General features: G+C 36.6%; 1 protein-coding gene across 7 annotated transcripts in view; it reads right to left on the bottom strand.

Annotated features, from left to right (window-relative positions):
* Window positions 1-1,036: 1,036 nt before the first annotated feature.
* C1H8orf34 (chromosome 1 C8orf34 homolog) overlaps window positions 1,037-12,265 on the bottom strand; it is a 149,780-nt gene continuing 138,551 nt past the window's right edge. For 5 of the 7 annotated variants that reach the window (XR_004357197.1, XR_004357191.1, XR_004357182.1 and 2 more), the window contains one exon: window positions 1,037-2,077. Coding sequence is in view for 3 of the 7 variants with exons in the window: in XM_032688496.1 (XP_032544387.1) it covers window positions 2,070-2,077 (8 nt within the window). In the remaining 4 variants the exon portion in view is untranslated. Of the gene's footprint in view, window positions 2,078-3,540; window positions 11,283-12,265 lie in introns of those variants that run through there. The other 2 variants (XM_032688489.1, XM_032688504.1) reach the window with 2 other exon arrangements.

The raw sequence follows: 12,265 nt of genomic DNA on the forward strand, positions 1-12,265 counted from the left end.
GTCACAGAAAAATACCATGGTTTTGGCCAATCCCAAAAGCAGTCATCTCTCAGAAGCCCAAAGCTTCACAGCTTTTACAACTACGACCACACAAGAGTCAAACCATCCTACCACATTTTGAGATACTTGCATATAATTAGCATTTGCTAAATTGTTCATAACTGTAACGAGTGTTGATGGTACCCACTATATCTGTAACAGAAAAGCTTTTTTTCCTCTGAAGACAGGAGCAGGATTGATATTCTGTCTTCCTGAATAAAGCCTGTCTTATATTTCTTCACATGTAATCCAAATATAGAACCAGACATGCCCCTAACCAAATATCTCTGCACTATTGAGCCAAAACTGTTTTCAAGTTCTTATACATGCAAGAACTTCTAGAATTAAGAGGCTGCCAAATTCCAATTTTTTCACTTGTTGTGAGCAATCTTGGTTCTCCTGAAGTCAATGAGATTTTTCCCAGGGATTAAATATGGTCATGATTTCACCCAGTAATGACATGAAGCAGAAAGAATGGAGCTTAACAGATGTTTAGTGAAGCTACTGAAAGAAGAAAAAAAGACAAATCTACTTTACATTTTTCAGTACTGACAAGGTAAAATATGAAAAGTGGGCCACTAAGGAAGAATAAAACCCACGAAGAAGAGGTATTAGTTTCACAAGAATGTTTTTCTGAGCACAACTGACTAAATACTGCCTATCAATGATATCACACCCTCCTCTATGCAAATGAGTCTTCGAGTATATTGCAAATGCACACAGCATAGCAGATTTTCTTTACTAATGACAAATTAATGAAGCCCCTTCCTGAAAAGAACTTAAATGGACTATTCTCATTGGGATTTCAGTATTTCATTTCACATATAGGAACTCTACACTATGATGACACATACAGCAAGTACTTGTTCATCACAATGCTACCTTCCATTTTACTTGCTCATGACTAACACAGATGACACACCTTCTGTGTATTTAGCACTGTATGTTTGTGAGACAGCAAAAAAAAGCTCACACTATCAAACACTCATGACAGAAAATTAATTTTTATTTCTTAAACAAACAGATGCTTTGTAATACTGTATTTTTTAACGGTTGCAAGCAATTTTATCATATCATTCTCTCTAAGATACAGGAACCAAGCATACATAATTGAAGACAAAGAAAACTGAGAACACTCTTGACTGAATTAATACGTAAATGAAATCAGTAAATGCAACTGCCACATCCCTTCATTTGATGTCTGTGAAAAAGCATCTTCTAAAGTTCCAAGCACACGACACACACCAATTAGGATATTTTAAACAGCAAACTTGTTTCAGTAATCCATATGGGTAACCAACACTTTATCATAATATACGAAATTCCTTTAGGTGCTTTATTTTTGCATGCATGTGCCGTTTCTTATTGTTATGTTCCCTTTTTTAACGGAGTATTTATTTGTTTTAGAGATCAAAGTGGATAAATTCAATACAAAGCTATGTGGCATGAGCAGCACCTGTTTCTGCTACCCACACCCCCCCCACACACCCTTTCACTCACTCCCCCTTCTGACCTCTCTCTGCAGGTGACTATGAGTGAACAGCTAGTTCTCTGTGAGACCTGAATGGGACATACATATTGGCAGATGCAGGCAAATACTTTATGTTTATTAATCTAAAAAAGAGTAAAGATTACAAAAATATAAGGAGTAGAAAACCCTAGACAAGTCAAAATACATAAAATCTTTAGGCAAAGTTTATTTTGGTCAGGCAGAGTTTAGTTTATCAAATGGCAATCCAAAATTGCCATTATTTATACTGGGGTATAAACTAAACAAAACATTACAGTAACTTTATAAAAAGTAAAAGATGACAGTTACCCTTCTTTCCTAAGGCCACAGTACCACAGTAAATACTCTGATTCAGTGCATTACAGCATCCACATATCAGAGCACTTCTATACATGTACTGCTGACCGTAGAAAAATAACTTTAATTAAAATCAATATGTATAAACTAAAGTAAATTTTCAGGTGTAGTTTTGATCATAATTTTGTTTTAATTAAACTGTTCCTCAATAATCCCACTGATTTCACAAACCTTTGAAATCAAGCAGAAAAACACAGAAATTAGGGCTAAAATGTAATGTACACAAAAATAGGATAAAAGGGAAAATTAATCCTTCATTGTGTTCACATTTTGTAAAAGTTCTCCATTATGCTGAATTCACAGTTAAATAAGCAAGATGGATCAGTATGTTGATGGATTTTAATTCTTTTTTATTTCTAAAATATTCAGAAGTAAATAACAGCTTCTTTAGTTATATTATTTGTTCCAATTATTCAGTGTTTTGAAGGTTTTTTTCTGCTGGTTCTTTTTCAATACCAGTAATAGATTGCAAAAATAACCCTTCTTCCAAAAAGCATTGAACATAATATGCAACTGTGATGAATCAGATAAGCTGAGATAACAATGTTTTAATTTCTGGTTATGTTCAGGTTGAAAAACTTCCCTGAAGCAAAATGGAAATTTAGCTTTTACAAATATTTACATATGCATATTGAAATGGATTGTTTTGCAAATGTTGTTGACTGTAACACAACCTGCCCCCTCCTGTGTTTGTAAAAGATGTAATGCTGTAACTGGAACTATTACATAAATCCAGTTACAGAATCAGGGTTATCAACTGGAAATAAACACCACAACTACATTTAATTACGCAGCTGAATGCATAAAGGTCTGTATTTTACCTTCACCTTGCCTTTTTTTAACACTGAAGGAAATCAGGCACAGCAGTTTCACATTTATTCACTCCTTTTGAACATATAAATATGCAAGCCCTCTTCGGGAGATTAAACAAACTTAGCAGGAAAAACCTATTCCCATTATCTCCAGCTAATTAAGTAAATACAATTGGAATAAATTTAACTTTGTCAGATGACAAAGCCTGGACTTTATATGTGATATTGTACTCATATTCAACAAAGCAAGGTACATACCATGAAAATCTCTGCAACAACAGCAACAATAACAAAACCAACAAGAAATAAACCCCAGGAAATCTTATCAACAGTTCCTATCCTTTATTAACTTGATACGATTTTTTTGGAGTCATTTATATCTAGTGTTTAACAACTGTTTTCCTTGGAGGTGTTTCATTTAGCAGATATTCAAGCTCTGTCACAGTTTGATCTTTAAGTAACAAACTTGTCTTATGATGCAGTAAAGATGTGCAAATATATGTAAGCCTGCTTCATTTGCAGATTCTTCTTGTGATTGTTACCCATACAAAATCCAAGGACTGGTTTTCCTAACTGCAGAAGGAAATGGAATGCCAGCCAGAAAATATATTGCACCCTACCCCATATCCATTATGGAATTCTTGACTGATGAGAAAATATATTAGCAAGATCAAATCAACTTTCAGCTGTCATGAGACAGAAAAACACGAAAGGGGAGATGCAAGAGTTGAAGGGCAGCCTGAAGAGGTGATAGGATTCAGTGTACCCATCTCAGCTCCCCAGTAGGACAGATCTCTAGCTGTCCTCTGAGGTGCCTTTTTGCTCTCTTTACTTCAGAGAACAAACAGCTTGGACTAGACTCTCTCAGTCTTATACAGCTGAAGGTAGGTGAGATGAGTCATACCCTGACATGCTGATTTCCCCAATGTAAAAGGAAATAACAGTAGTTTTAAAAGCACTTAATATAAGCTGGAAGCCACCACTGACTGACTTGGGGAAGACAACTTAAAAACTACAACCATTTTAAATTTAGTGAAATCACAACAGAAAGAAATACAGACAGATATTAGAACTGGGGACAAGACTCATGACACATTTTAGGAACATTAACTGGTGATTTTTCATAGCTCTCCTGTCAGTTATCATGTTTTATCATTCCACTTCACAGATCAGGGAAATAAGAAACAGAGAAAATAAGCTTTGCCCAGATCTTGCTGTAACACTCACACTGGCAATATGCATTGCCAAACAAGATTTAAACAAAATGAACAGAAGTCGCATATGAAGAATCAACCCTCCTCTCTTCTCCCTCTCCTCCGATCTCCAAATTCATGGATTTTTCCCTCTGACAGGGTCAAGAACAGTCACAAAATCTTAACTTTTTCCATTACAGAGCTTTTCTTACTTGAAATCCTTCCTCTCATGATAAAGAGGAGTTTCTACACTTTTGACTTAGAGTAAATCTTCGCCTTGTGAAACACGTTGACGACAATAGGACGATAAGGAGCTTGGAGAATACTGGGCAAAATAGAGAAAACAGATTTCTTTCATAGATGCTTCACTTCCTGGTCATTTTTACACCCCAGAATTACAGTCAAGCATTCCATATTTTTTCTGATTTCTGCCACAATCTGGCTCTTCTGCTGCATCAATCAGTTATGGAGCCAAAAGACTTTCAAGGCCTTATTTAATGCAAAAGGGTGTACTCCCTGCTTGCTGTACCCTGGGTCTTGCACTACATGGAGTTATTTGCATTCAAACAAATTGAGTGAAAAGTATCAAAACTAAATCAAGTGTTTAATTAAAGTTCCTTCATCAATATGCAATAAATTAGGCTGCATTCTCAATAAAAAGTTACATTTCTTTGCTATAATGGCAAGAAATTTCTTTGCTACAACGGCAAGCTGGTTAACTGCTTTTCAGTGATTAGTCAGTAAAAGCTTTAGTTTATTTATTCTATGAAATTCTTTAATATTAGAGAAGAGTTTTACTTTCCTAAAAGTTTACTATTTTTATTATGTCCTTTAAACTGATCTTTTAACAGCACAATACTAAACAACCTGTCTTTCAACACGTACACTATTTTGTGTTTCAAATAAAAGTTTTTGTATCAATATTTAGAGCCTGTTGTTTCACTATACTGCCAGTGGAGTATTTTTATTGTGACATATGTAAATAAATATATATTTATATTCTTAGTTTTGAAAAATTTTCTAATAAAGCTTAGTACAATTTTTTTAGTGATGAGCAAGGATGATTGTCTGTTGAACTTCTACGTATATCTATCCAGAGTGGTTTATAGAAGTCATAGAACTCTGCGGAATTTCAAAAAAGCTTAGAACTCCAGTTGCAAATGTTTTTTGAATTAAAAACACCAGAATATTTTATAAGCAAAATATTTATCATTGCTATCACATCTGTTGACTTTTAATACAGATAAAATTAGCACAAACATATTTGTGCTCTGAAATCTACTGACTTCTACTACTATCTAGAGCACAGTAAAGTTTAACTGTATTTCACCAGTATCTTTGTTATGGTCAGTATTAATCCAAATTTTCATATCTCATATTTCCCAGGTGTATATTTTTGAATCACTAAGGACTGCCATTACTTTACCCAGAGGCACCCTGCCTTCTCAAATAATTGATTTTTATATCCCAGGGACTAAGTTATGATAATAAAAACAACTGGGTAGGGGGAGTTTTGCTGTTTAAAATCACTAAAATAAATCTTAGAATAAAAATCACAGAAATGTGGCCATCTAGCTTGACCTCCCATACAGAGCCCACAGAATCTTCCCCTGGATTATCTATAATTTGTCATTTAGAAAGCCCAATCGCCTAGTTTTAATGGCTTCGAGTTCATTGCCTCCCTTAACTTTTGCTTACAATGCTTAAAGCTCCTGGTTGCTAGGACAGAGGATTTAATTTCCTTCGTCACAGTTTGATGAGTTGAATCTTTTTTATTTAAATGTCTACCTATAGATACCAAGTCATCTCTGAGGTTCCTGGTTGAATGCCTTTATGTGAGGCAAACTCCTAACAGGGTTTCCCAAAGCCTGGGTCATTTTTAATCATCCTCTGAAATCTCTCAATTCCAATCTGTCTTAATGGCAAGACACCAAACCCACAGTTTTTTACTGATATGATGTGGAATAATTGCTTTGCTCCTTAACTTTTTAAGTGTTCAAGAAATGGAATGCCCTTCTTTGTGACAGCATTATGCTGAGAGCTCACACTGAGATGATCTTCTATGATCATCCTAAATCCATTAGGTCACTGCTTTCCAGGACAAAGCCCCATTATTCTGTAGCAGAGACAGATATGTTTCTCTGGTGCCAGATATATTTCATTTCCTTCAAATATACTTCATCTGGTTATAATAAAGTGCATTTTACTGGAATTTGGCCATTATACCAGGGGATTAATATCATTTAATAACTTCGACTTGTCCTTCCCAACAATTATCCAGCCCTATCAGAACCTAATGAGCCCGATTCATCTACATCTTCGCATTAGAAACTCTAGTTTTTGATTCCTCATTGAGCCAGCTTTTAATTTACCTAATGTGTGCCCTGATAATTCTCTATGCCATTTTTTAAATTACAGTGCCATTTTTTATTACATTAAATGTCTTTAGGAGTCCAAGTTTAGCATAATAATGCAAGTTGTAGAAAAAGATATCTGTAGGTTTGGAAGTTGTACCAAAAAAGCTTTCTGCACTGAAACAGATTTTGAGAATTATTTTGTCCTCACTCCAATGGAAAATTCCCTCCTCCTCCCAAATATTTAGTCCAATATGAACTTTTCCAAAATAAAACCAAAAATTACTTAGTATAAATAAAGTGACATGTGCTAAAGCCTTAATAGTATAAGAAGATAATGGCAGCTTTGGATTTAAGCACATCCATTCAAAAAATAGGAAACTTAACTCTAATTCCAACTTTCCCCAGCCTTTCCAACAGCCACTTGACTTCTGGTAGAAATAATGTCAATCTCTACTCTTGTTTCACTGTCTACAAATAATTCAACCCAAGCAGGCAGGTTTCCATGCTAGAAGATTGGTTTTGTTTTTTTTCAGATTCAAAGAGCAGTTATATGAAATGTTGCAGCTTCAGCCATGGGTGTTAGAAGACATCCAGCCAAGACCATCCAATAGGATAAATTCTGTTTACAGGAGCACAATCTTTTCTGGTATTCCATTTCTGAAGTACACATAGAACTGTCTCAAGCTAAACACCTAGCCAAGCCACTGGCAGGCAGAATGAGAGGCAACGTATCTTCTTTAACATACATAAGTGCATGCTGAAGAAATTTGCAAAATAACTCATACTCCAAGTAGACAAAAGCTTTATGACACCCTTGGAAAGGGTAACTGGAATGGCAAGATATGACTTTTTGTATTACCACTCTTGAAATACTAAATGAAAGAAAGATACCAATACATTTCTTCAGAAGATTCTTGAATCTGGAATCGAAGTCTCCCAGAAATTCACTTTTGGGAAAGATTCCCTTCTGGACAAAAAAATTGAATTTATTATTCACTGAGAAAAAATTCCAAACACAACAATTATGTTCTTAGTAACCAGACACATAATTGACTAATATGTTTGAGCCATGCCTCATAACTACCTTACTCCCTAGAGAAACCACATCTAGCGCTATCCTAAACTAAAACCCACTGCAAGAGATGTTTCTAGTACAGCTATACTCCATCAGAGTAGAACACAAATATAAATAGCTGAATTTGACTGACAGAAATTGAATGGAATGTCATAAAGTTGGCAGTCAAGTTGCTACTCTAAGCCTGATTCTGTCATTGTTACTCATGCTGCATATCACCTGACTCTAGCAAAAGCAAACTTCCACAGCAAAAACATACTACAGCAGTAAACTCCTTGTTGTTCTTATTAACTCCGATTAAGCATTTTTCCAAATCTTAGGAACACTTACTTTCATAATTAAGAAAAACTGACTGTTAAGGCATGTGAATTTGCTCAGTGTAAGGAATTAACCCATGGACAAATACTGCATGGTTTGGAAATTTAATGGAACACAGTCTGAATTTCTTCATTCTGCAAAAAAACCCTGTCTTTCTGCTAGGTGGACATTTGTGCAGAATGTGAAAGTGAATGTTTTATTCAATACCTGTTGAAGTCATCAGCAGAGTGTCTTTGACTGCAGAGTTTCAAGACCAGTGCAGAATGAATGAAGTGGAAATCACACTTTTTCCCAACAATCTGTTGATTTATCAGCAGTAGACTTTTCACTGTGAACCTTAGAAAAGAATTTGCAGATGTATAGCCACAAAACATTTAAATTTATGCTGGTGAGGGTTAAAGCCTTGTCCCAGATCAGCCAAGCTGGAAATGAGCATCTAGTGCTTCTGTTGGCAAGTTGAAATTGGAGGGAAGTGGTAGTAGCCACATGACTTTGTGTGCCATTGACCACAGAAAATGACATGCCTTAAGTGGATTAGTACAAAGGAATGTTATATACACATGCAATTTTTAAGGTCCCTTCCAACCTTTAACATGCTATGATTATATATACATTTAATATGGATTAACTGAGTAGCAAGTTTTTCAAGAATCTGAGTTATTCACCTATCATGTACATCTGCTCAATGGACTGACTGGAGAGAGGGATACTTTACATCCAAGGTTGTGGGACCTGGGGAGATCTGCTGTGTGGTAACTTCTTGAGTTAGGCACCCAAGAAAGCAGGCTTACGCTTTTGGGCAGCAAACCCTTGCCAAGACTACAGACAGTAGGTCAAAATACACCAAAAGACTGTCTTTGTCTTTTCAAGGTTCTTGGAAGCTAGTGATGCTTTAAAAATTTCCAACCAGTAATATTAGTAGGACTTATTTTAAAGGGAAATACAAGTTGACTCTTGATAGTCTCCAGAAAGGCCGAACTTATTCTCATAAAAGTTGGCTAAGACGTGTTCTGGTGGTTGTAGATGCAGCTCTTCTGTTTCTGTGCATCAGTATCCCACAAAGAAGAAAATTATTTTTGCCAACTCCAAGAATTTTCATCAAACTGAAGGACTGTGCAACTGGTAAATATTTTCTCCTGATCCTTCCTTTTTCCAAGAAAAAGCTGTATGCATTTTTTGAAACCTCTTTGCAGAGAATCAGCACACAAGCAAATTACTGCAGATAGTAATGGGAAACTGTCTTCAGAACAACAGCTGAGGAAGAACACACGTGAGGCTCTGTCTACAGAAATTTTTAGTGACTCTAAAAAACAACCACAAGTCCTTGATTTTGGATCATATTTTCTTGGTGATATTTACCTCTCTTTGCTAAGTGTGTAGAGAGTTTCAAAGGAGAATACATTTAGCAAGCAGAAGAGATTTAGTCACTAAATTATAATAGCTCTTAAAAGCATGTGTTAATTCCTATCTTTCAATAAAAAAATTTACATTAACAGAGAAAATAATTATACATTTATCTCTTTCTCTGACTTATGACCACAAACTTAATTAGTGCATAAAGAGGAAAAGGGGGGAGTATGCTAAAAAAAATCAATAATGCTTCTTGAAAATGTTTTCCTTTCCTTCTTTAGCATAACAAATCTTTTAAGATGGAATAATTTATTCTCTTTTATATGTGTACCTATTTGATTTCAAATTTTGTTATAACTGGTATGCAGGTTTAAAAATTATTGACTTTCAGTTATCACTGGATCTTGCTGATAATGACAAATATTTAAAATGCTGTCAAAGAGCCTGGAGGATTTAAAATGTAAAGTCTGATTTACAAGAACTGAGAACGTAGATCTCATTTCCATAAGACAAGATATGCACTGTTGTATCTGTTTTGCAAATGATGTTTGTCAGGACATGTTGAGATGCCAAAGCGACCCAGTTCCGCTCAGTTATGACTTGCTTTGAAAATAGCCTCTCTAAACTCTTAAATCTGAATACATTTGAAACTGTTCCCCCTTCATTTTTCATTCTTTTTCTTGTAGAACACTAACCAGAAGGTATTAATTTATAAGAACTCAAGGTGACCCAAACAGCTTTTCTTTTTGAATTGTTAGTTTTCCCACTACCAAAAACTAGTTTTACACCTGACTGCTATTATCTCAAAGTAATCAAAGAATGTGCTAAATAATATCCACATCTAATTTATTAAAAGCTGAGTCAAAGAACAGGTGTTGCTATTGTAAAGATTAATTTTGCAGCTCTTCTGCTCAAACTCACAAATTATGAACTCCTGGGCCCTTTCAACACTAAATCACACACACAGCATTCACACAGATTTATTACTTTAGGGTGAAAAATTATGTGTAATCTTGCCAGCTGCTCTACCTACAAGCACTGGCATCACCAAGTATACCAAGCCCCTTACTGACTCCACTTTACAATCAGGAATTTGCAGCCTCTCCTTTGCCAGTGGTGGCAGTTCTGCACTTTCTTGCCCATGACACTAGCACACAATCTCAAATGGAGAGGATAACACAATTAGTTATTTTTAATGACAGTCATCATTATTAGATTTCAGATACAGAAAGTATTACTTTGATAAAGGATTTTTGTTCTATTCCTTTAGTTATATTACTAGAAACAGTGACCTCCTACAGAGGGTGCATGAGTTAATTACACTGCAGTTAACTGCAGTCAACAAGGGTTCACAAAGGGAAAGTCCTGTTCAATTAATTTGATATCCTTCTATGAAAAGGTCACCCACCCAGTGGATGAATAAAAATTGGTGGATGCAGTTTTTCTGGATTTTAGTAAGGCTTCTGATACTGTCCCTCACAATATCCTTCCGGACAACTTGTCCAGATGTGGGATGAAGGGGTTCACGCTGTGCTGGGTGAAGAACTGGCTGAAGGGCAGAGCTCAAAGGGTTGTAGTGAATGGGGCTACATCTGGCTGGTGACCGGTCACCAGTGGTGTTCCTCAGGGCTCAATTTTAGGGCCAGTTCTGTTCAATACATTTATCAACAACCTGCAGGCAGGAGTTGAATGCACCATTACCAAGTTTGCTGATGATACCAAACTGGGAGGTGCTGCTGACTCTCTTGAGGGACAAGAGGTCATGCAGAGGGATCTAGATAGATTGGAGCATTGGGTAGTGATTAATAGCATGAAGTTTAACAAGTTGAAATACCAGATTCTGCACCTAGGGCAGATTAATGGCAGGCACAAGTATAAACTGGGAGAGGAGTGGCTGGAGAGCATCCCTGCAGAAAGGGATCTGGGGATGCTGGTCAGCAGCAGGCTTGGTAGGAGTTGGCAGTGTGTCCTGAAGCCAAGAGGGCAAACCCTGTCCTGGAGTCCACCAAACACAGCATCACAAGCCGCTCAGAAGAGGTGATTATCCTGCTGTGTTCAGTATTGGTGCAGCCTCACCTGAAACACTGTGTGGCAGTTCTGGGCCTCACAATTTAAGAAGGATGTGAAGGTCCTTGAATGTTTCCAGAGGAGGGCAACAAAACTGGCAAAAGGGCTGGAAGGATTACCTATGTGGTGTGGCTAAGGACTTTGGACTTGTTTAGTTTAGAGAAAAGGAGGCTCAGGGGTGACCTCATTGCTCTTTACAGCTTCCTAAAAAGAGGAAGTGCAGAGGGAGGTGCTAATCTCTTCCTGCTATCCAGTGACAGAACACATGGCAATGGCTCAAAGCTCTGCCAGGTGAGGTTCAGATTGAACATTAGGAAGCATTTATTTACTGTGAGGGTGGTGAAACACTAGAACAGGCTTCCTAGGGAGGTGGCCAATATCCCAAGTCTGTCACTGTTCATTCAAGAGGCATTTGGATGATGCCCTTAACTGCATTCTTTAACTTCTGGTTAGAAACTATAGCTTACCTTCTTTCCCTTCTCTCTTCTCAGTGCCATCAGATCCAGCAAAAACAATTGTTATTAGTTAGGCAACTATCATCTCTAATGATTTGGTTGTGGGACTGAAACTTTTATCTATATTTACCATTTTGTTGCACTAGGCAGTGACAATGACCTACCAGGATTCTTGGAATATGAAAGTGCAGGATCTTGGGTGCTCAGAAGTCCTCACATTCACGCAATTCAAGTATAGGAGCTATAAAAGAACCATGTTGTGTATCTGATATGTCCTGAAGCGTCAGTCTCCCTGATCACATAACTGGGATCAGTTTGTGTGTGCACAGCCAGTCCTACCAATGTTTGTGGGATTGTAAATTTATTACAGAAAATACCAAGGAAAAATCGCATGAGCAGAAAAGGCAAGTACCAGAGTCTACTTTGGGCCACCGAAAGTGAGCTTCAGCCCAAAGATAACTGAAAGGCTCAGCTCCAAGTTAAACTGGACTTACTACCTTTGGACTAAAATCAGCTGGACACACGGAACCTCATTTTAACACTGTGTATTCAAGAAACCTGGGACATGCTCTTCAGTATCCCATTGTGTAAATCTAAATTTCCAAGTCAAACTCTGGGCTATGTATGAATCTGTGAAACTGATATATGAGTATATATTATATATAGTATATATTTTTAAAGTGGCATAATTTAAAAATACATTCTGCTTATCTGGTATGATTATTATTAATC

The sequence above is a fragment of the Chiroxiphia lanceolata genome, chromosome 1, assembly GCF_009829145.1.
Source record: "Chiroxiphia lanceolata isolate bChiLan1 chromosome 1, bChiLan1.pri, whole genome shotgun sequence".
NCBI classification, from domain to species: Eukaryota; Metazoa; Chordata; class Aves; order Passeriformes; family Pipridae; genus Chiroxiphia; species Chiroxiphia lanceolata.